We start from the raw sequence: 25,499 nt of genomic DNA on the forward strand, positions 1-25,499 counted from the left end.
AAAAAGTTGCCATTGTTCCAGTGTTTGTCAGTGCCTTTCATAAATAAAGATGCTTCCTCCAACTCTTCCCTCGGGGACATGAGTGTGAAATATCTCTGCTGTCCTCACAAAGTTGTTCCCATCCAAAAACACGGAGATGTCCTACAACAACAAAACACACACACAAATATATCACACGTATATTTTGTTGAAAAAATGGAGAAATATTATTTGTGAAAATATTACCTTCTCCAAAACGTCAAACAAAACCAGATGGGTCGGTAGAGAAGATTTGTATGGAAATGAAGTCCTGAGCCAGTGAAGAGGGTCGTTGTAGAACCTGTCCGCCTCATCGACGTAACCCTCCTCCCCAAGATCTGGGGGACACTCGAGAAACCTCATCCTCACTGGGCAGTGGACATGGCTACAAAGAGAGAGTACACAGAATATTTTGAAAATTCAAGACCAGAGCATCGAAATAAAAAGACTGAATCAGAGTTGTTGATACCTGTAAAAAGGCGTTGAGTGGCAGGGCATGAGGAACAGGACATCTGGCGGTGGAGTGGTGGAGACGCTGCTGACGTTACACAGTGTCTGGAGGTGGCTCATGACGTCCAGAGTGCCACGCTGGTGGATCAGACCGGTGTACAGAGCTCCGCCCAGGTTGCTCACTAACAGGAGGAATGCAGCAGTTCGTCGCCAAGCTTTCAAATTAGCCAAAGACGTCCCTGTGGTAGGATAAGTATTAAAACACACATCTGGCTGTTTGTGACACGGCACAGACATGTTAGATGACAAAGTGACAACTTACCACAAAAGATCATACAGAAAGGCAGCACAGGGTAGATGAATCTGAACTCCTTGTGAGGAAGTAAGCTGAAGGGAAGGATTTAAACATGTCAGTTTGTGTGTTGCGCAGCGCACCACTAGATGCCACTGAATCTTACACACTGGACCTTTAATTATTATTAGTCTGTAAATCTTTTAATCTGGAAAACACTTTGTGGTAATATGAAAATTATAATAATTATTATTAATTTAATAAATCAATTATATCACCTATATTTAATAAATTAAATTATAAATAAATTCTTCTTATCATTATTATCATCATCATCATCATCATCATATACTGCTTTCTTGTAAGCAGTTATCTGCAGATTCATATTTGATACGATGTAAGACCATTTACCATCCATTATCTTATTCCTATTAGGATGTTTATTTCAGACATTTATTGCCACTGGAGATATTTTTTTTTAAAAACCACACGATAAAAATCAACTAAAGAAACATAAATGCTTTTGCAGACCAACATCTCACTGAGAAAATGTGAGAATTTTTTTTGAAATAATGAAAAATGGCACCTGTGTGGTGAATCCTTTTCCTTTAAATTGATGTGATTAATCATGTGATCACCTGACAGTGGCTCTTAAATGTTACTCCAACACTGTACTGTAATAACAAGTGAGTAACTCTTCTTTGCAGTTTGATAAATAAGGGCACATGAATGTGAACGCAGACATTTTACCTGTACACCGCGATCGTCCAGACGACCGCTGCCAACAGAATTTTGTATCTTTTGAAGGCGATGCTGCACCCATGAAGAAAGAGCGGAAGATGAGGGCCAATCACAACAGGAAACCCCTGAGTGAAGTACCAGTGCCAGGGGTGGGAGCCATAGAAATCGGCCACACTGTGGAGGACGTTAAACTTCAGGAAGTTGAATTGCACCATGGTCCACTGAGAAACAGAGACAGTGTGTGTTGCATTTGACTTCACAAGCAGCTGTTATTTTAATCTAATAATCACTTGGATTTTATGTTTTACCTTTTCATAAAACATACAGTCGATCACTGTTGAAATCACAACAGCCAAAGCTCTGCAAAAGAGGAGAACAAAAGATGACACAATAAAGACACGAGGATGAAACACTGATTCAGTTGACATGAGATAAGAGTACAAACCCTATGGGAATGACGTAATGAGTAATGAGCCTCAGTTTGTTATCTTCCTGCCAGAAATGGTACAGCAGCAGAGGAAACCAGACAATCAGGGCTGTCGGTCGAACAATGACAGCCAAGGCCACCAGGGTCAGATATATTTTGCTGTAAGAACATCAACAGCGTGTCGGTGAATAACGTAGTTTTAGAGACAGGATGAATTACATAAAAGAGAGACGTAAGAAGCCCAGACCTGCTGTGTGTTTTGGACCCAGGCAGGGGGAAGTAAAACAGAGCCAGGCAGGTGATGGTAGTCTCCATGCTGTTGGTCAGAGTCCTGGTGCAGCAGTACCACGAGAACCACGAGCACATGTGGCAGAAGAACTGGAGACCAAAACAGGAAGACAAGCCGTGTATGTTAGGTGACTAGAGAACTGAGAGAGCTTGAAACCTTGGGGATATAAAGGCCTGTCTGGAGAATGAACTGTAAACTCCTTACAGTCCATTTTGCAACGTCACGACTTTCCAACGTTCGGATGAGGAAGAAGAATTTCACATCTGCAGCTGCAGCCAGGAGCGCTTGAGTTATACGTGGAAGCCATATCTGCAGAACCAACGAGACCAGGATTAGAGAAACAAAGTGACGATAGGAAATGTATGTGGTCAAAGTTGTGCCAATATGAAAGTTATCTGAATATAAAATACGTAAACTTGCCAGGAGATAGACTGAGTCGTAGTTTATGAAGTATAATATCTTGTATATGAATGCAAAGAAGAGCGGATAGGTGAATCCTCTTATTCCTGCCTTCCATTCCCAGGTCAGGTACCCATAGGTCTCACTGTTAAGGTTGGAACAGCACAGAATAATAGAGTAACAATTTTATGGCCATTGATTATTATTTATCAGAAATTTAGAATTACCGTAGAACTTTAATTTAAAGCCTAGCCCAAATTAAATGACCAGTCCCTTTGACCCACCCGGTGTGGCTGCACATTTTGATAAATAAACACCTGTTTCAATTAGAGGCCTGGTCAAGCATTTCATTTTTTATAGAAATTTTTTGGATGTATAAAAGCCAGCTGTTGGCTACCTCAAATTATGTGTCCATTCCTAGATTAGATTATTAGATTATTCATATTCCTTTGGTCCGTAAGGGTCCTCAGATCAAAAGAATCAAAAGGGCTTTTCATAAAAATCAATTTTAGTTGTAAGCATTGTTTTAACAGGATAAAGTGGCGTTCTGTCCGTATGCCAGGTGCCGTAATCCTCGAGTGCTGTAACTCACTCTCTCTCTCTCTGATGCTCTGTCTGTCGGAGCTAGATTAAATGAATGATTCATATCTGATATATCATCTGAAGCCTCATTTTTAAACAAGTAATATTCATACTGGTTTAAATGAAACAAGTTGATTGCATTTCCTATTTTGCTGAGCAACAGTTTTGTGTGTAAAGAATTAAAGGCCTGTCCCATATTGAAGCCTGTCCCAGATATAGGTCTGTTGATTTCAGTAATGTAATCAAATAATAGTCTGGGCTATTAATTGAAGTTTTACGGTAGTTAGAATAAATTATTGAGAAAAAAATCACATTAACCCACAATAAAGTTTCTCCTTATAGCAACCTTACCAAACTGTAACTGTCTGTTGCTGATGATTATAATAACAATAATAATAATAATGATAACAACAATAATAATAATACTACACTGTAGTTGAGTCACACAGTTGCAGATGATAATGTATGTCAAAGGATATTTGAAGACCATACGATGGGAGACCTCCAGACACTGCCAATACTCATCAGGGACAAAGCTGGTCTGAACCAGGAAGCAGTTAATCAGTCTGAACACCACAGCAAACACTGCAACTCTGGTCCTCAGCACACCTGGGAAATAAAAACCACTTCATATCAATTATGTTACTGATTTACTGTCATCATCGCAGTTGTTTGGTCCCCATTATTTTAAATCTCACACATAAGGACCTCACCGTCATTGAGAGGACTGTTATCTTCCTTTGAGTACAGTTGGGATCTTCGTTTCCTCAGTTTCACATCTTCGACTTTATTCCCAAATTTCAGACGTGGTCGGATGTTCTCCATCAGGACATGTTGTCTGTCTGCTGCCAGCACAGCACAGTACACCTGTTGGGATGTAACTGTGGTCTGATCAGTCTGAAGCTGATTCAACTCTTCAACACATCAACTTCAAATATACGAAATTAACGTGAGCTAAAGGTTTTCGGTCACGTGCTACAACCTGCACAATCTTTCCGTTCAAATAACCAGCACTGGTAAACTTTTAAATTTTAAACTAAATGACAGTTAATTTATTTTAATATCAGTTAGCACAGATTGAACTGTGCTCATTCGTTTTGACTGCACTTCCGCACTCATACCTACTTCCGGTGGAGTGTTGTTTACGATTTCAGAGTAAAAGCTCTACAACACGTGTTAAGTATATGGTTGATTTTCTGCCTATATTAGACATATAAGAATGCCCATTTAACACAGTGAAAAATAAATTAATGATAAATTGATAAAGACAACGGGTCCTGGGCACAGACATGTAGCTGTTACACATCTCTCTGTGATTTTTGCCTCTTTGTTGTCATTTTGTGTCTCTTTGTAGTTGCTTTCTGTCCCTTTGTTGTAATTGTCTGTCTCAGTGGTAATTTCATGTGTCTTTGTAGTTTGTTTGCCCCCTTTAATAGTTGTTATGAATCTCTTTGTGTCGCTTTGCTGCTGTTTTCCATCTCTTTGTTGTTGTTTGCGTCTCTTTGTAGTTGTTTTGTTGGTGGTTATTTTGTGGTTATTTTAATTCCCTTACTGGTTTGTGTCTCTTTGGGTGATATTTTACAGGTGGATGCCAGTGGGGCCCCTGATACTTTGGGCCCCTGAGCCTGTCCCAGTTAAGTCCATTCAGTAATCCATCCATGACTTTACCTTTACTTTGCTCCAGTTTTACAATCTGTTAACACATTTATTACTCTTTGTCATGTATATACATTTACTGTATTCCTGTTTACATTCAGTATATTCTTCTGCAATACCATCTCCACAAATTTATACTACCTTGTTTGTATTTCATCTTTATATTCTAGAACTACATTTAAAGGTCTTAAATTCAGATTATTTTATTCTTTGAAAAAGAAAAGAAACTGAAATGAAAATAATGAAAAGAATAAATAATTTCAACTTGATTGTACTGAATTCTTACCCATGCTGTGAGCAAGAACATTTTCTTGCAGCTCATTAATGAAAAAGTACCAACTGTTAAGGCTGACAGACAGTGCTTGTTGATTTAGTGCCTTACTTGTATATTACATTAAATAACAGACTAGTATTACAAAATTTGGGAACCCCTCCTGAAGTATGTAGAGCCTGGTGTCTTTACCGTCATGCTGTAGGGATTTTCTTGAATGATCATTTTGCACATTGGATGTTATGCATAGATTAAGGGGTGGTTAGTTTTGGTTAGTTTTTTTCTATTGTTTTGTCTCTACCTTTTTTCCTCTCTCCTGTGGATTTCTTTATGTATCTATCTTCTACTTGTTTAAAAGTGAAAATGAATAAGTATATTGACAAAAGAACTGTAGATACAAAAAGTCACCACTTCGTTCACTTTAAACCACCACTATTCATGAGACAGTATAAATTAATTATGGCTGTCTGGGTAAGAATTAAAGCATTCTGAGGTCAGAGTATTTGACTAAGTCACAATTGTGATACTGAATGAATATTGAGATAGTCGACCATATTTTACAAAAGTTACAAAACGACTAAATAAAGGATTTAAAAAGGGCATTTTATAATGTTGACTTTGTAAATGTAGTCATTTTAACTTACCACTGGTATTTTAGTTTATATCATTCATCCGTAGTCAATTACCCAAGTCTTTCTAATGTCGTTCAGGTAAATGTGCTCGTTGCAGGTTACCACACACTCCGCTAGGTGGCGGACTGAAGCTTTTTCCTGTTTGTCCGGATTTTAGAATAGAAGAAGAATGTTTGGCAGCTGCTGCACTGCACATTACACCACCATGTCCTTGTAGTTGTATCCTGTGTTTACACGTCTGTGTTTTTCTGCCTGTCTGTGTTTGGTGTTTGGAGACACATCGAATAAACCGCTTCATCGGTGAGTTATTAATGTTCCAGAGAATCTCCTCAAAACCAGCTAATATGTCATGTTTGAGTTGTGTTTAGCTAACGGCTAGGAAACCGTCAAGCTAAAAGACACTGTGTCCGATATCCGCCCGGTCTGGGTTTTTCAAAATAAGACTCGTTAAAATGTCTTGAAAAATTTCAGTGCCAATAGTTTTAATGTCACGGAAAATATCACTTTTGTATTGCGCAGTAGTTTAAATTACCATAAAACACAATGTTTTGGCAGTCTAATTGCTCTATCGAGTTAATTCTGATTAAACTATTTGAATCTCTGAGGATGATGTTACATGAAAATCAACCTCCACTCACACAATGTATACAGAAATACCAAGTGGTGGCTCTGAATATGTTATTAGGGCACTGACATTGGCCCAGTACACCCAGCAACACAGCAGTTAGCTTGCACTGTACACACTGGGTAGCAAACAACATCCACGCTGGAAGTTATGCTTAAAATTTTGCAAGAACATGTAACATTCAACAGAGCTGATTAAAAAAAAAGGGGTAATAATTCAAAATGTTCAGACAAAGAGTCTTGAGATGACACCACTTTGCTCTTCTTCCAGGATCATCTTGTGTCTTAACAACAGTGGGATTCCTTATTACAAGAAGTCATGTTTCGAAGAAGACTTCCCTTCTCACAGATTGCCTTTGCAACACTGCTTGGAGTCGTTGGTGGTATTTATATCTACAGACCTGTTTTTGAGCCTCAGCTGAACACGTCTGAACAAAACCAGGATGTGCCAAAGAAACAGAATGAAACAGACTGACATAGTTCATCACTCCCAGGAAACACGTCGCAGACGGAAGCCAGGAGAACTACGACAGAGGCTGCTGGACTGTCACAGCTGGGGGCTGATGTAAAGACAAGACCAGCATGGATATATTCAGGCCTTTTGTGTTTGTGTGATTGTTAATGTACAAAATAAAGTATTTAACAGTTTGACCTCCTGAATAATCATCTGTTTCTAAATGATGTGTGTCAAAGTTTCATTATACATCTGTTTTAATTTCCAAAGCTTACAAAGGGAAGAAATTGCTCAAGTCTTTTTGCCTTACAGCTACCCTTAATGCTGTATGTTGAATGTACTTTATTAAATAAATGAAGTAATTCATTTTGCTGCATATTGGCTTTGTGAATCAAACAAGCATAATCAGAATAGCTTCAAGTCCAAATGTATCATCAAACATGACTAAAAGTGCTGTCAAATTAATCAGAAAGGTTACACTCCGCATTCACTTCCAGGTCAAATGACTCTGCAGTAGTCACAGGTATTAATTGGATCCAGCACTGATCACCATTGATTGAAACACAACACCTGGGTGAATGCGCTAACTTAAGCCCGTTTACCTGTGAGATGCAATAACATGCCACCACAGAATACAGTCTGTCTTTTTTAAAAGAGCCTAAATAAGTAAAAGATATATAAAATAAGTAACCCCTGTAACATTTTTACTGGTCTCTATGCTGCTTTCTATTGTTTACTAACCTATTTTCCAACCAGCTGTGATGTGAAACGTGACAAAAAGAAAAAACAAAAACAGAAAGGTGTACTCATCTGCTGCAGGACCGTGTACACAGCCACTTCTACAAAATTATAGAAGGCCAGGGACCAGACGCAGCAGCCCTGCACTGGTCAGTTGCGCACTGGGGTGTTTCTAGGAACTGAGGACACTTGGGCATAGACCAAATCTCTGTTGGGGAGTCCGGGGGATGCTCATCTAACACTTTTTCTGACTAACAAGCTCTATTTTTATGCTGTTTTATTGACTCTGGCACTGTATACATATTAAACATTAAAAAAAATCCCAGGGTGAATCAATTTATTTTCATCGTCAAATAGAAAATGGTTGGGGGAGTGCAAGATTGGGCCAGTAACCATACAGGGTAATTTCCATCAATCCCTGAAAAGCAGCATCTAGATATCCTGTTTCCAAAACCTCCATGTCTCAAAGGCATAATATCTGTTATGTATTTGAAACTTGCATCTTTACAAACATCTCTTGATGCATTGAGAGAGGTGTGACAGAGTGATCTGGATTTACAATTTACAGATGCTGAATGGTCAGATATGTTCTCTAGAATTCACTCCTCATCAATATCAGACATGGCCTGAGTCAGTTCAAGGTGATACACAGTCTTCATCTGTCTAAAGACAGAATCTCAAAGATGTACCCCACAGTTAATGATTCTTGTAGTAGATGAAGACGTTCACCTGCAACAATACATTTTTATCTTGCTCGGGTCTCTTGGGTTACTAGTTCTCAATTTTTGAAGGCCTTTCAAAACTACTTGGAAGAAGAGAAGAATAATTCATCCAAATCCTCTTACAGCCATTTTTGGTATTAAGTGTGAAGACAATAATCTCCCTAAGGTACAGTCAAATTGGATTGCAGATGTCACCCTTATAGCCAGAACCCTAAAATTACATGGATTGGTGTGTTGTGCTCTTACTTTCACTAGATGGCACAAAAAGTGTCCATGAACGAGGACAACAGGTCTAATAAAGTAAGGTATAAAGTGCAGTAAACCCAAAATGTGCTGTCCTCATATGAGGACACAGGGTCTCAGGAGGATATAGAAAAAAGAAAATGGTTGGGGGGCCACCCAGCACTCTATCGGGAGCCAGATTTGGCCAGTGGGCCATAAGTTGAGTATTGCTGGTCTATAGCCTATTTTGAGTGGGTTTTCCCGGTGTTTATAAAAAACATGTACATGCACTAATTTTGGAGGAAAAGGGGTATAAGAAAAGGGGAAATCGGGAACTACTGATCACTTTCTACACAGCCATAATCCAGTCCGTTCTCTGCACATCCATCACCGTCTGGTTTGGATCTGCCACCAAACTGGACAGGAACAGACTGAAACGGACAATCAGGTGTGCAGAGAGCATTATTGGGACTGATCTACCCTCCATCCAGGACCTGTACCAGTCAAGGGTCAGGAAACGGGCAGGAAACATCACTGTAGACCCCGGACACAAACTGTTTAAACTCCTCCCCTCCGGTAGGCGCTAAAGAGCACTTTACACCAAAACTACCCATCACAAAGACAGTTTCTTCCCCCAGGACCGCTCTGATGAACTCCTAACTGTATGTTCAAACCAGAAGCTTCCAAAGAGGAAAAGTCTCTTGCAGATGCCCAAGAAGCACAACTGTCAAAAATATTTGTGGCAGCTTTGGTGCTCTAGTCGCTCATCACGTGAATCATTGGAGTGTTCGATCGTGCTTGTCAATTTAAAGGAGCCGCAAAGCAGACTACTGGCTTGAAAGCAGCGTAGTTGCTGCTTGCTGTTGTCCAGTCAAAAAGCCCATAGTTGGGATACAGAAAGTTATGTTTGGTCAATGAAAACAGATACCGTCATCCCAGTCAAACCAAGCAAGGAAGACTTGCATGCTGTGTCGCAATATTAGCCTGCAATTCTCTTCTCCATTACTAACATTACACACTTTAAAACTCACCAGACCAACCAAGTACCTCCGCGACATGGTCCCAAGCCTCATTCTTTTTATTTTGGTCTCTGTAACCGAGCAGCGACACATTATAAAGGACTGAGTGGGCGCGAACGCAAGTAATAAACTTCTTGATATCCATTGTTGGAACAAGTGTGCTGTAGGAACCAAAGTTACATGGCTTGTTCTCTGGGACCCGCTTCATCGAAGCACGTCAGCATTCTGATTGGTTGTCGCCAAACCGCATCAGAGCTTATTACCATAAAGTTAAACAAGTTTTAACTCCCCTCTGGACTGGTACAGTTGCTTTGGACGCCCAAGATGCGCGGCTAACAACAAGGTCGCCCAATTCACCATCATTGAAAATGAATGACTTCTGCCGTTTTGGAAGCTCCGGTCGCTGTTGGTGTGAATGTACAGTAACAGTCACAGAGTGGCAGGACAAACAACACTTGCATCCTTGTATATTGTATATTTGTATATTTTTTGTATGTTGTATATTTCTGTATATTCCACATCTTGACTAAATTTTGAGTACTTATGTCAATTCTGGTACACTGAGAGCAAGTCTACCGGAGTCAAATTCCTTGTATCTACACATGTACTTGGCGAATAAAGTTGATTCTGATAAGAAAAAACCCACAAGGAGACACAAAATGGCCACTAAGAGACCCAAAACCACCAAAAGATGCATAACAACTAAAAGAGGCATGAAACCACCACATTTACTGTGTGTGTGTGTTTGTGTGTGTGTGTGTGTGTGTGTGTGTGTCCTCTGTAGGAGAGGTGGTGGGGCCCGTTACATATCTGTGCCCAGGGACTCACTGTCTCTAAATTCGCCCATGCTGGTGATAGGGAGCTGTCGGGTAAATGCAGTATATATTTCCATTTAAAATCACGTATTGGAGTAGAGGTATGCAGCATGAAGTGGAAAAACTTGAGTATAGTGAGTCTACCCTCCATGTTCCGCCTCCGGGGGTGTAACGTTAACGGCTGGTGTTTCCTCTTCAGTTAGCTAACTGTTAGCTGTGAATCATGAAACGGCCGCTGGCTCCGTGAGGAGGAGCTGTTTCTCTACAACCACGGAGAGTACAGGAGGTGTTCACTGTTAATGAAGCTCATGTCAACTAATGGCCTACAGAAAGTAACGTTATCCTTTATTCACCTCTCGGTAAAGTCTTCACCGGTGACTTTTAAACACTTTTACTAACACCAGGACTCAGTGCGCAGCAGCAACGCCCCGGGGCTGGTGAGTATGTGAACATTTGAGGGTTTTCAGGAAATGTCAGTCGAAGAAATCCGTCTGTAGCATCTGTCAGCAGTTAGCGAGGGGCTGGAAAGTTTTATTTTAACTTTGATTCACTCGGTTATCTGCGTTAGTTACAGGCTTTCTGCCTGCTGAGGAACTTGTTAAATGTACCCTCACACAAGAGAGAGCTGGTTTTGGGACACATTTTGACACCTGCCTCCTCTCACAGTTGTTAGCTTCTTCAACACTTGCTCAATAACCATACATGCAAGAAAACATGTCCTCCAAAAAGGTCGTGTTATTAATATTTATCACAATGTTTAGACATGTTTGAATCCATATGTTGGCTGACAGAGGACGCTGGAAAGTTGGCATCCTATTTAGTCTCCTAAGTAAAACAAAAGGGGTTATATTTGCCCAACAGGCCTCCTGGCCACCACTGACGGCCACATGAGGACCAGCTGAGGGTCATTATATTGTTGTATTTGTGTCGGTTAATCGATTTGATAAAGTTTTATGTGCCTCACACTGCCTGCTGCAGATAACTCCCCACAAGCTATTTTAATGACCAGATAGTCCCCAGCTCTGGCAGCCAGGAGTCTTAAAGAAACATGGTGACTATATCTAATCATTTGATTTTATTCTGAGCTGTACATCACAATAGTGCTGCACCCTTTCAAGTTTATGGTATGTGCATATCCGGATTTTCCTAAGGAGCTGGCCTGTGTGTTGGACAGCTGCCTAGGGTGGGTCTTCCACTTCTCCCTGACAAATGATTAAAGCAGCTTTTTGTTTGCTGGTATGCATGGGTGGTAGTATTTGGTCTGGCAAACACAGCTACTGGGTTAACTCCCAGTGCAGAAGAAAATTCCAGCAGATATTGATGTAGATAAAGTTTATTTAAACTTTATCTAAATAGGAAGGCATTCATTGAGATTAAGAAGCTCTTTAAAGAGAGTCCTGGCCTAAGTATGTAAAAATAACAACACAAGACAGAAGACAAACATGCCACAAAATCAGAATTTAACAGTAATGCAATTATTAAATCATAAAGAGTTTCTAAAACAATCTAATCAACTTAAATAGTGACTTAAGTCCTGTCAAAATGTCTGAAAATAAATTAGATCAGTCCTGTTATTGTGATTAAGACAATACAACACTGTGTAGTCCTATGTCCCCATAAAAAGACATTTTTTTGAAGACAACACGGCATCCAGTATTTTCTCACACTTGTATCAGACCCAGATTTTATTCATGAAGTAGTGCATATGCAGGTGCAACACAGGTTAACGTTTTCAGACATCCACATACTAAAGTAATTAAGATGCTTGAAAAAACAAGACCATGATACTTTTATTCAGTTTGTAATAGTGATGCACTCAGGGCCAGATCAAGCCACAATGGTGCCCCAGGGCAAAAATGCAATGTGGGTACCTTTTGACCCAGTTTTTCCCACTTTTAACACACTGTAAATGCATTAGTTGGTAATTAGTTTGTGGTAAAATAAGGAGGCACACATTTTTAAAATAAAATGGACCATGTAACCACATTATATACTGAAATAATAAAGGTCTTGTAACTAGATTTTAACCTAGGGCCCCTCTACAACAGGGGGGCTCAACATTGTGTAATAGTGCAGCTGTTTAAGGCTCCTACTGTAACAGTTTATCTTAAATGGCACATACACTAGCGGCAAACAGTTATTTTTGGTAAATGGACTTGTACTTGTGTAGCACCTTTTTAGTCTTGCAACCACTGAAAGTGCTTTTACACCACAGTCACATACACTCATTCACACACCAGTGGTTGAAGCTACCATACAAGGCGCCACCTGCAACACAGTTTTTAACCTAGACACCTGTAGACGCATGCAGTCACACAGTGATGGCACAGCTATAAAGAGCAATTTGGGGTTCAGTGTCTTGCCCAATGATACTTCAACGAGCAGACTGGAGGAGCCAGGTATCAAACCACCAATCTTCTGATCAGGGGTCGACCTACTCACATCCTGAGCCACAGCAGCCCACAATAATTTAATTGCCTGATCTGATTGCCAGTTGGTGAGTGTGAAGCTTTTTTCCGGTCGTATGGCAGTTGACTGCTTTGATCGGTTACAGCCTTGGATGCCCTGATCCGATACACGGATTGATCATCGGCACCGATACTGACCTTAATAAGTGGATCTGGTATCAGTCAGACGTGACCAACCCACATTAAATACAGTTTCTCTTTTAATATTATCGTCAGATTCATGTGCTTCCACCAGTTACATTAACTCAGTCACTGTGCGCTGTCAAATAAATTCTGAGGATACTACTGCCGTCATAGACAGTTTCTCTGTCAGCTAACAGACTGTGTTTGTCAAATGATTCCCATTAATGAGAAAACTCAAAAAATATTGGTTCCACCAAGGGCACTAAAAAAATACAAGATACTGATTTTTCTTAGTAAAGCTGATAAAGTGTGATGTGGGAATGAGTCCTAAAATGCAGAAATGAGTTGGCATTTTTGTACTCCAAGTCAATGGGTTATTTGAATGGTTTTTGGTTAGATGCCTGAAATAAGGTCTGTGGTTAACACGTTTAAGAGAGTTCGTCATAAAATACCCCACTAATTAAATTTGAAGCTTTTACATGTCTTAAAAAAGGCGGACACTAACAAGTGGCTACATGAGACTACAGAACGACATCACACCTTTACAGCCTTGTTGTGTTGGCGATGTTGAAGTCATGCGACCGTAGTGTGGTTCGTTTATATTCTAACATTAGCTTTTCACCTCTGGCGATTGCATTTAAGCTTCAAAAATCATAAAAGTGTTGTTCATTTGTGAAGATTATCTTGGTGAGCAAAATGTGTACACCATAAATTTTTGTTGTAGAGCTTGTTTTCTGCAGTCACCCCAAAATTTTATTGGCTTCTTATTAAGGGAACCAGTGCAGTGCTAACTTCCAGGTCAGCCTACAAAAAAACATCATCCCTGCAGAACTCTATTGACTGATAGACTCAATATGCCCATATATTGGTGTATCTCTTATCAATTAAGAATGATAAACACATCTCCAATCCATCCTCCCAGAGCATATGTCAGAATAATTGATAACCCAACACCAATAAATTTGGTTAAGATAAGCGTCACACTCAGTGTAAGACGGCTATTTATCTGCTGCTTGTGAGGCCCTCTCTTATTAAGGGGGTAATGTATTACGAAATGTCGTAGTGTGGTAGTACAACAGGGCCTCGTTTGTTTGCTGTTAAAAGGTTTTGGGAAACATGACACTGACTGTCCACTGTTATTTCCTCTTAACCCGAATTAGCTTAACTTAGATTAGACTTCTAAGGCATAGAAGATAGTTACAGAAAGCTGATGCATTAAGATGGTAATTGGGAGACCACTCAACCACAGGCAGCGATGGAATCTTAGAAAGGTCTTCTTCTTCTTGCTTTCTTAATGTCAGCCCTTTGATGTCAAACCGGCGTCATTATGTTTCATTAGGAGACATCCAGTAGAAGACGCCTATTAGGGACATGGTTGTTTCAGAAAGGTTTATGTAAGGCGGCAATTAAGATAAGACTTCTTGTTCTTTCTATTTGTTTACTGCGCTCGCTGTTTTCTTGCCTGACACAACGGAAGATCGTACTCTGCCATCTGAGCTCACTTCCTTTTCATGGTTTTGATAGGACTGGCAAACATGGCTGGGGAATGGCCTTAAAGGTTTCGTTTTTTGCACGGCTTTGTGCACTAGACATAATATGCATGAACATTTGCTTTCTTTACATTATAACAGTCGCTTGTCAACGCGAGATTATACCATTTCGTGTTTGCATTTGGGACTCAGTGAGAAGTCATCTGATGAGCCTGATAATAGTCTGCAGAAATTTGCTGACATAATCTGTAGGCCATCTCTAGCAGTGTGGTTTTGCTCGTCATGCTGTGACCTGTTTTCACTGAAACAGAAATCCAATACTGACTCAAGTTTTGTGTCAATAATAATGTCAGTGAGTTGAGTAGTAAAAGAAATTACAAGCAGTCAGAATAATTGTTTCCACAGCAGACGCTTTGACTTGCTATGACATGACAGATGTTACTGATAACATAAATGATGAATCAGTTCCATTAATGGTCCGAGTTGCCATTCCTTTGATGCACGCACAATACCAGGACCCTCACCTAAATCTGCGTTGATTTTAGCTAGTTGTACCTAACAAACAAATGTAAGTGCATCAGTGGGCCTTCTGAGTGCACGATAAGAGGAAGGTGGTGTCATGAAAGATAAGATGCCTTAGGAAGTTGTGAGTTTTTAGCGAATTAACCATCTGGCTCATATGTAAATGTAAAGTTGGGAATGTTGTGATCTGAAAAACCTGATTTTTACAGACCAAAATGAAGCAAGTTACAGTTCTCTGTGGGTTTCACCACTCAATAATAGCTACATCTTATTTATTTTTACTGATAACATAACAGAGTGGTGTAGGAATCTGAACTGCGTGTGTTTGATGGTTGCCTTGCCTTGTAGAGGGAGATAAAAATAGATATGTAAAGCATTTTTGAAAACTGTTATAAAGAGCTTTACAACAGAGTAAACCATACGATGAAGACTCACCAGTAAAGAGTAAACTAAAACCTAATTTATAACTTTTAACCTACCTGAGTAAATACAGGCCCACATGCAGGAATGTACACTTCAGAGTTCAGGGGCTCGGCGGTGTTTGCTCACCATTTATAGCCCCATCAGTGCTCGTGGTTACCATCTCCATCACAGTGCATTCATCATGGATCCTGACTTTGCACGAGACCTTAAGCTGCTTATGGCTCCAGATGAAGGGTTCAGCGGGGGTTACAGTGAAAGAATGTAAAACTCGTCTGAAGACTTTTGTACGAGCTGGTCATATGATACATCCTTGCTTTCTTTTAAATGTTTGGACCGGAATTAGTCGACCGTGTCAAGTGAAAATGTTTCAGCAGATATTATGGTGCGCTTCTAATTGTCATTGTGTAGGAAAATATGTACCGCTATAGTGTTAGTCGAGGGATACTCAGCTTTTACAAAGAGACAGGGATGAGTTATTAAACAAATATTAGTAATATTTATCAGGATGGAAAATAAATGAATTGCCTGTTTTCAACCTTTTGGCGTTTGTTGTTCTCACACATCTTTGCCAAGAGGCAAATCCTGACATAGCAGCCTTGTGCAGGTCAGGTACGCGCAGGGGCGTTTAGGATTTGAGGACATCCGGAGCTTAGGCCGCACCTCTGTGGGAGGGTGTGGGGGATCTCCCTTGGCACTTTTTTCTGATAAACAAGCTCTATTTTATGCTGTCTTTGTGCACATAAGCATATTATTTACACTTGAAGTCCAAAAAAAAAACAATCTCAGGGAGAATCATTTTATTTTCCTTCACCTCAGGGTGCATTCACCCTTAAATGAGATCAAGCACATGACTTTACATCACTTTACTGACCATACAACTTATATGTATGTACATGGTAAAAAAAAATGTATTGTTATTATTAAAGCACATTTTAAATTTGACATCTGAAACCCCACCCGCTGCAGTTATTGCGAAAGTGGTGAATGAGTCACATGTGCAGAACACACAAGTGCTGCTAATGTAAAGATGTAAAACAAACTGCAGCCTGACTAACTTAGTCAAAACACCTCACCAAAAATCAGGGGCTCAAAAAAGAATGACGACAATCAAAGCTGAACGTTGCAAAGATGAGGAGCCAGGCAGGCTCAGTTTTAAAGCTACATTGAAGATATTTGTATCATATGAAATGAGACGACTTAAGTTATCCATTGGTACCAACGCCCCAGATTAAAAGGGAAAAAGTGCATTGCCATTTTTCAAAATGGTGTGAGCAATTTCCAGTTTTTGTAGTGTTGTGGTTACATGAATATTAGGAAATGGTGTTCTTGTGCAACTGTACATCAGAAAACTAGCAGACAGATGTGTTTTAGCAATGGTTTTTTGGCTGTTCGCGGGAACTAGAGTGGCGACAGAATTCATGTAGAGGTGATAGTAGCAGTAGTAGTAGTCTCATTCAATTTAATTTGCATCCTGTTGAATTAACCAGTTGGACTGGAAAGACGACAGACAAAACAACACACTAAAGGCCTAACACGGAGGTGTGGGGGTTGACCTGTGCGGGGTTGACATAATGGCATAAGCAGACTGAGGGAATAAGTCCCTCCGATGTGCATCACCTTCACTCTGCGGAAGAACTCAAAATTATATTGTTTATCGAACATAGTATTAGATGTTTTGCCTAAATGATCTCTACCAACTTGAGAGACAGATCTTAAAGCCCTGACGCTATCATCCACCCACACAGGTGTTTCCACACCTGATTAGACCTCCTCTCAGGATGGTGTGGTTACATACTGTACAAACTGGACTTGCACAACATCGTCTTCTCTCTCCTGTTAGTTTTGTTGCACCTGTTAGGGCAGGACGACTCAGCCTGCTATCACTCTCATTGGTTAGTTGAGTTTTGAGACATGACATTATTGCATATAATGCTTTCAAAAGTTCCCTCGATGTACGTCATTGCTCTTTAGAAAACGTTTATGTAACACACTGATATTTTTTTTACTCTTACCTAGACAAAAGGATGAGTCTGGTGTTTTTCTTATTGTCAACAAATCCCATGAAAATACTAAAACCAACATTTTTTAGACTTTCCAACTTCCCATCTCTGTCTGAAGGCTTAAAAATTGGCCGCAAAAATATAATTTCACCGTCAAAAAAGGCTCACTAATTTTCTTAAACAGCTCTTGTTTGGGTTTTTTAGCAAATGTTGCTCAGACAAGAGTAAATAGTGCATTTGTTGGGGACTATTTTTAGTGGTGGATGAATACACATTTGGCATGCTAGTGATTGTGAACAGCAGCAAAAACATGTATGGAGAATTGAGTTAAAATAAACTACAGTGCCCGTGTACTTTGTGATGAGGGATTTTGTCACCCCATATGACAGTGTGGCTCAATTATGTGTTTTGAAGTGCTTTGGGCATTTTAAGCGTCCCTGATGTTTGTATGATTTGGGTGATGTAGACTAGTGTGTGGGTTTGTGTCACCATGGACGTGATCCTTCTGTCATAGCTTCACAATGTCGCCGTCTTCACTGTGTCATTGAGGGGGCAAAAACAAATACCACTTTAATTTTGTCATTTATGTCTTTGCCAAATAGTGTGATTGTTGTCTGACTGAGTTGTTTTGTTTGTATGTTTCAGAAATTAGGCACTCACTATGTCTGATGGGGACTATGATTACCTCATCAAATTCCTAGCCCTTGGTGACTCCGGCGTGGGAAAAACGAGCTTCCTCTACCAATACACAGACTGCAAGTTTAACTCCAAGTTCATCACTACAGTTGGGATAGACTTCAGAGAAAAAAGAGTGGTAAGTTCAGTCGACTTTGAACGAAGGCCTGCACCAGAATTGTATGGATTTCTTTCATTCAGTAAAAAGACACGTGGATTTTACGCTCTGCACCTCTAACTTAACATTTCCTTGTGTCCTTGTGTGCTGCATGCATTTCTGGCTACCTAATTAGGGGTTTAAGTGCATTCCCACACCATTAAGTAACTCTCTTGTAACAAAGGCTTCTTATGAATGTCGCAACAGAAATCCGAGTAATGACTAATGTTGGTGAACGGCAGGCAGCACCCTCCTCAAGAATAAACACTTCATACCATTGGCAAACAGCTGAGCAGTGTTCATATTTACTCAGTGTTTAATGCTACTGACCTAAAGCTCCAGGGATATAATCTGATAACAGTTTTATCACAGCTACACTGGAGGTTCAGTCAGTCCAGGATGATTTATATTAAGTCACTGAATATCACCACTGACAGTCTTTTATTAGAAGTATTTCCACCATCTCTGATAAAAGATAAATATACAGCAAGTGAATATTCTCAGAAAACATTTAAAATGTTTGACAGCTGTGATTTAAAAAGTTGCACTTACAGAAAAGCTTTTGTAAATATCCTAATTAGCTGTCAACAGCACAACAAGTAGTTATAGTGCATCCTCAGACAACCCAGAGCTGTGCTTCCTGCCTCTGACTGTAGAAATCCATTTAGTGTAATAATTAATCACCAGTCAGTTGCTGTTTCCTGGTCCATGAAATGACCATGACGTTATATTAAATGTATAATGAGATGGATACACCACTAACACTGCGGCTGCCTGTCCAGTGGTCACAGTCACATCTGCAAGCAACAGCATGCACCAAGACTCAATGCTACGCTAAACACCACTTTTAATCTATAATGGGTTTCAGTTGCTTCCTGTGCTGGTGATGTGTTGACTGCAACCACCGGAAGTGATGCACTGTTGAATAGATCAGAGAAAAGATGTGGATAATATTTCAATTAATTAATATCTGCAGTTTAGTCTGCGTGACCTCAAGTTACTTCCTAGACTGTCAGATGAAATTCCAATAACACAGATGTGTCTTAATTTCTACAAGCAGCCGTCATCCATTTTACCATGAAACACCAGATTAATGCTGCTAATCTTTTATGATTCATTCAAATCAGTGGAAACTCTTTCATGTATGGATTAGAAATGTTTTGAAAATGAGACCAAACAAAGTTGTTTAACAGGAAGGAGCTCGTCAGTTATGCTGCGAATGAAGCTCAAAATTTAATAACAAGCTGCCTAGTTAAATCTTTTAAACCACTGATGCAATGTGAGATTATTAACAGAATACAATTCAAGTTTTGATTCGGATCTTTTGATGTCAGCTTTGTCAGATGCTGGCATACAAATAGACAATACGCTATGAAAACTGTAATTTCCAGTGACTATGTCTCTGTATGTGATCACAGAACATGACTCAAAATTAAAGGTCCCATATTGTGCACCTCCTCACTACTCCACGTCTGCCCACGAGACATTTTCCAACCTTTTTTTTTTTTTTACCTCTGATTCTCCCTATTTGCACTGTTGGCTTTGTTTTGTTTCACTGGATAGTCCGTTTGCATTTCCCACTGTAAGCGAACTGCACCAGGGTTCACTTGCAAGTGAGCCGAGACCTCCAGTTTTCAAGCGGACCAGGGTTCGCTTGTTTGGTCCGCACCAGAGTTCGAATGAGCGTTCACACCACTCCAAACGAACCGAACTACCATGGAAGCGGACCAGGGTTTTCTTAAAGCAGACCAAATAGCGCCAGTGTGAATGCGTCCTACAAGGATAGAAAGAGCCATTACAATCATTCCCCCTGCTGTGATGACGGTGCAGAGGCACAGACAGTGCAGATGCCAATGACCCAGACACACCGACAGAGGGTGAATACAGGTATATTCAGGCTGACAGTTTAAGGAAAAACATGTTTACATTCAAGCATGTAAACAGTGCTCCCCGTTTCTCTAGATGGCTCAGGGAACTAGTCTCTGGGATTATTTGGGGCCCAATAGTTGGGCACCTTAATTCACCATCTATTAGCAGATGTCCACACTGCACCATGTTTTGTTATTCTTGGCCATTTTTCCTGTCTGTTTATGTAATAGGCTTAATTTTGTATTTATTTCGGTCAAGTCTGGCTTTTATGTATGTTTGTTAGTCTGTTTGTAAAGTAAACATGTTGTAGGAGAAACCCAAAACATGACTATGGACCTAAAAATGAGCATAATATGGGACCTTTAAATATAAAAACACACACTGACAGTGGCTGTACATTTAAAGTGTATTGCTCTTTTATTAAGTCAAGTCAGCCTTAAATCCATTTTTATTTTGTGTTTATTTTGTCATTGTTTTATGGCATATATTTCTCTTTACCACAACGGCACCTCTAAAGTGAACTAAGCAAATACACTATCAGTACAAGCTACTGTAAGAAGCCAGAGCGCAAAAACATTCTTCCTCTTAAGATAGCTTATTTAGTTAGTTAACACGAGCAGCTGGATGGATGTTGCCAAGTATGCCTCGTCTTTCCTGTTTTATTTTTTGTTTATTTATGTGCAGCCCTGCTAAACGACACTCAGTCAGTAACCACAAGCCTTTTTCCCACAACACAGCTGACTTTGTTTTATAGCTGTTTAAGATAATATTTAAAAGCAGGTATATTTAGTGTAGAGAACATTCAGCTAGTTTGACCTCACCTGTCTCTGTTTCACTCAGGTGTACAAATCAACAGGTCCAGATGGATCTTCAGGTAGAGCACAGAAGATCCACATGCAGCTGTGGGACACTGCAGGACAGGAGAGGTACATGAAGGACTTCTTCCAGTGCTTTCTCACCCAACTCAAACCTGTTTTTGTCTTAAGTTGTTTTTAAATGTGCCTTTTCACTGTTTAAAATATTCCTCACAAGTGGTTCTTTCCTGTCTGAATGGTGCCAGGTTTCGGAGTTTGACGACCGCCTTCTTCAGAGATGCAATGGGTTTCCTCCTCCTGTTCGACCTCACAAATGAACAAAGTTTCCTCAACGTCAGAAACTGGATGAGTATGTCTTCTGATACATCACTCTGAATGTACACTTTTATTCAATAACCTGACTTTAATATTAAATCATATAGTGCACAGGAGATTTGACAATAATAAATCCCTTGGTGACGGCCAACATACCTTCATTCAGTGATGACCAAACACTCTACACTAGGCTGTTAGACCCAGAATATTGTGTGATTAAACTCTTAATCTTCTAGTTATGAATAAGTCTTTCTCATGTGAATATAATACATTAAAGATGGCTTTATATCTTTCTCAAAAGCAAACTTATCACACATTAAAACAGGACTTTGTGCTTTTAAAATTTCTGAATGTGTCTTCCAGGTCAGTTACAGATTCACGCATACTGCGAGAGTCCAGACGTCGTTTTGTGTGGCAACAAATGTGACCTGTCAGACCAGAGAGCAGTGAGTGAAGAGGAGGCCCGTGAGCTGGCAGAGAAATATGGGTATGTCTCAGTTTTGATCCATCTGCACATGGACCTCTCCCTCAGTTATTTGTCAAGAAGGCAGTGCCTGCATTGTTTGCCAAAGTCTGTGCAGGAGAATGTCAGACTAAATTGGTCCTACTGGAAAAGCAAATATTTGTGCACACGTGTGAAATATCCTGCTCTGACCCTGGTAGACACACCTTTACTAAAAACACATACATTATAGTGGAAATGCCCTGTGTGAAGTCTTTTACATGCCTTAGGGAGAGGAATAAACCTCATAGATAGTCTTACTACAAAAACAAGCCATACATATTATTTGTCACTTTGATCACACTAATGCACTGTATTTAAAATCCTAAAACACGATTTTGTATATTATGAAATAATGCAAATAATGTTCAGAGCAAAAACAAAGTCAGCCAGAGCTTTTGCTTCTGCCTGAGCCTTTTCAGTTACTACTTAATATATAGGTTGTTGATTTTGTTTATACTTAAAGTATTATGTGTGATGACTCAATAAAAACACTACTACTAGTAACATATCACCCCGAGCTGATGCTGCTGCACATTACACATTGTCTCTTTGATTATCTTGAAATGTTCAGCCATTAGCCTGTATGATGACGTCTCCACAAATATATTTGGTTTTGGCTGATTTTGTGAAAACATACAAATTTATAAAAATAGACTTTCACCTGTATTTCAGTGCTTTGATACTTATGGGAGCACCATGTTGTATGATCTATGTGTTTGAAGTTTTAAAAATAAGACTGACGATGTTCTATATTTTTATGACTCTGCGCCAGTGACAGCAGTGGCCAGAAACATTATGTTTCGGGCTTGTCCATCAGTCTGACTGTCCTGTTCTCGTGACCGCCAAATTTTAGGAGCGCCTTTCGGGAATTCATTACACTAAGCACAAACGTCCACTTGGACTCAAGGATTAACTGGTTAGATTTTGGTGGTCGAAGGTCAAGGGGACTGTGACCTCACAAAACATGTTTTTGGCCACAACTCAAGAACTCAAACGCTAATTAAGACAAAAAATTCACACAGTATATGACAGCATTTGTATTTCAGTAAAAAGCTGAGCCTTAAAAGAAATAAGAAAGAAACCATATATTTGGTGACGTGTTTTTAAAGATTTACATCCTCAGTAGGAATAAATGAGTTTGACAGCAACACAGAAGGCAGAGGAAGTTGAAAGTATTGAGAAATTGACTTAAGTTCATTGCATTTTTTGTCTTTTTATAGGACTAAAGATGAAAACATAGAATAACTCCAGCCTTGGTTTGTGCCACGTTGTAACCGGTAGCAGTAGTCTTTTATCCTGTGTTTAATGTCACCAATATTTCCTTCCATGCAGAATCCCATACTTTGAGACAAGTGCTGCAAACGGGCAGAACGTCAACCAGACTGTGGACGTCCTGCTGGATCTTATCATGAAGAGGATGGAACGATGTGTCGACAAGTCCTGGATCCCTGACGGGACCGTTCGAGTTAATGGACCCACCAACCCCGACATCTCAGAGGGCTCTGAGAGGAGCAAATGTGCATGTTAGAATCAATGATGATGGTTACGTATCTGTGCCCATAATACTGCAGAAAAATAGGAAGACGTCCAAGTTTAACAGTGGGAGTATATACAGTATATATACACATATATATTGTGTTAGGTGAAACTTGACATATTTGCGTCCATTGCCCCTCAAAGCAGTGCAGCATTACTGATATACTGTCATTGACATGCTGTATTATTTGTCAGTGGAGAGATAAGTGCCTTTTGAATGTGGGCATTTCATTTGAATTCATACGATGGGTCTTTTGAATAATAGATTCATATTGGAGTGTGGGATATTTATTTCTTATGACGCCTGGCTGAAATGTCCAACTTTATTGATCAGTCAGACCTGCTGATCATAGTTTCAGGTGTCCTGCCAGATGTGCTATAAATACACTGTTAATACTCTTTACTTGCTGTAAGATTAGCGTAGATTCACACTGCAGTTAACTCAAAGGAAGAAGTGCCTCCTGTTTCTCTTTGTACAGTCAGATAAATGTTGACTGTCACACCTGCAGTCACGGTTTATTTGGGGAGAGAAATTTGCTATGGATGTACTTTTAATTGTATACTACTGATGCTTTTTTGAATGTCCAGCTGAATACTGCTGTCCCACAGTGCCACTGCCAGAAAACGTTGCTTGCATTGACCATCTAACATTAGCCAGATGGACAATTAACACTCATGTATTTCCTTCTCTAAATCAATCTGTGCTTGTTTGTTGCCATAGCATGAATTATAGAATACAGTTTGACCAAGTCAACAACACTTCATAATGTACAGTGACAGGTTTGGACAATTATTGATGCTCAGTGGTTTGATAAGAGGAATAAATATGTCAAAGTAAAAACTGAGCAGTAACTCAGGAAGACAGGTGATTCAAGTAGATCATCCTACTGTTTAAGAAGACCCCTGCAAAAGTAAATAATATACTTTCAAATTCTCTTATTATATTTTAAAGAAAGAGGTTTTGTGAACATGTAAGTAACGCCAGTTAAAGTACAGCTGATCTTCAGTCTTCTTTATTGCTCATATTTATCATTATTCACCTGTAACAATGCCGACAGTTTTAAATCAGGCGAGATCCTGGATACTCAAACCTTTTACCCAGGCCCCAGGATGATAACATATGAATATTAGTCATATTTATATCATTAGAACAATGACCATCGCTGCTGGTATTATAAAAAAATAAATTAATTTGTATCAAATAAAACATCCGACTTCAGGGAAAATAAGCAGTGGTGCTATTTTACATAGCAAATGCCATGTTTTTAGTGAGTGTGGCTATTGTTTGGGCCGTCAACCACTAATTAAATTTATCATGTGACAAGATGCATCAGGATCTGAGTGGCTTATGGCCTCAGCTAAACCCATTTCCTATAAAAACCCTGGATGTAACATAAATAATTTCCCCTCGGGGATCAATAAAATATTTCTGATTCTGATTCTGATTCTGATGCCATGAAAAGAGCTGCCCCGTTACATGATTGGATGGAGATTGTTTTGTTTCAGGTGTTAATGTGACCATGCTAACATGTAGGCTGTTGAATTTGTTCATTTTTAGAAAAGTGCCAAGCCCAGACTTTTTTTTTCTTGGCAATATTTATATAGTAAGACAGTGAAACCAGTTTATAATACCACTGATGTTTTATAAAATGAAGAGTATTTAGGTTTAATAAAACACATATATTTTTGTGAGAACATTTATCCCTACTGTATTTGATAGTTTCACACACATTCATTGTATTACACTGTCAGGCTTTCCTGTATCAAAGGGTGAATGTGATGTTTTAGTTTAGACAAATGAGTATGTTTTTTCCAATAACTTGTTCAACCACAGATCTGAAAATACCACTAAATTTATTGAAATTTGATTATATTAATAAGACTATGCTGAAATATTTCATATTTTCAATTGTGCCATACATTTTCATATGCAAAATATGTAAATTATGTCCAAAAATAAACATTTTTATTTATGTATTCCTTGAAGCAGTGTCTCATTTTATATAGTCAACCTTGACAATGTTGACTGAGAGCTGTGTACAAGTACAACTGATACCAGCTCCTATTTATAGATAGTATTATTCTGTTGTGTGTGCCATTAATAAGATGACACAGAATATCATCATCACCATATTGTATTAAATATTCAACACCCTCATGTTTGTTTTTTATGTTACTGCAGCCTAAATTTGAAGTGCATAGATTGGTTTTCTCTCCTTTTTACAGTAAATTTACAACTTAAAACAGTGA

At 39.3% G+C, this 25,499-nt stretch overlaps 3 protein-coding genes across 4 annotated transcripts; 2 read left to right on the top strand and 1 right to left on the bottom strand.

The window, feature by feature from the left end:
- Positions 1 to 3: 3 nt before the first annotated feature.
- On the bottom strand, positions 4 to 4,329 carry pigb (phosphatidylinositol glycan anchor biosynthesis, class B). Its single transcript, XM_050044120.1, has 12 exons — positions 3,912 to 4,329; positions 3,678 to 3,807; positions 2,638 to 2,755; positions 2,422 to 2,526; positions 2,176 to 2,306; positions 1,947 to 2,087; positions 1,810 to 1,861; positions 1,511 to 1,722; positions 791 to 855; positions 488 to 707; positions 226 to 403; positions 4 to 141 (listed from the first exon to the last, which is right to left on the bottom strand). The coding sequence occupies exons 1-12, from the start codon at positions 4,021 to 4,023 to the stop codon at positions 28 to 30; spliced, it is 1,578 nt and encodes a 525-aa protein (XP_049900077.1). The 5' UTR covers positions 4,024 to 4,329; the 3' UTR covers positions 4 to 27.
- A 1,556-nt stretch (positions 4,330 to 5,885) lies between these two features.
- LOC126390815 (protein PIGBOS1) lies at positions 5,886 to 7,044 on the top strand. Of its 2 annotated transcripts, none has more exons than XM_050045296.1 (2): positions 5,886 to 6,057; positions 6,677 to 7,044. In XM_050045296.1, the coding sequence occupies exon 2, from the start codon at positions 6,701 to 6,703 to the stop codon at positions 6,854 to 6,856; it is 156 nt and encodes a 51-aa protein (XP_049901253.1). In that variant the 5' UTR covers positions 5,886 to 6,057; positions 6,677 to 6,700; the 3' UTR covers positions 6,857 to 7,044. The 2 variants fall into 2 exon arrangements, with proteins under 2 accessions (XP_049901253.1, XP_049901244.1); XM_050045287.1 differs by having other exon boundaries at positions 5,889 to 6,057; positions 6,653 to 7,044.
- Positions 7,045 to 10,564: 3,520 nt separating this feature from the next.
- Positions 10,565 to 25,226, top strand: rab27a (RAB27A, member RAS oncogene family). Its single transcript, XM_050050036.1, has 6 exons — positions 10,565 to 10,788; positions 18,023 to 18,191; positions 20,919 to 21,004; positions 21,139 to 21,242; positions 21,572 to 21,695; positions 23,046 to 25,226. The coding sequence occupies exons 2-6, from the start codon at positions 18,039 to 18,041 to the stop codon at positions 23,239 to 23,241; spliced, it is 663 nt and encodes a 220-aa protein (XP_049905993.1). The 5' UTR covers positions 10,565 to 10,788; positions 18,023 to 18,038; the 3' UTR covers positions 23,242 to 25,226.
- Positions 25,227 to 25,499: the final 273 nt, after the last annotated feature.

This window comes from Epinephelus moara, chromosome 1, assembly GCF_006386435.1.
Source record: "Epinephelus moara isolate mb chromosome 1, YSFRI_EMoa_1.0, whole genome shotgun sequence".
Taxonomy (NCBI): domain Eukaryota; kingdom Metazoa; phylum Chordata; class Actinopteri; order Perciformes; family Serranidae; genus Epinephelus; species Epinephelus moara.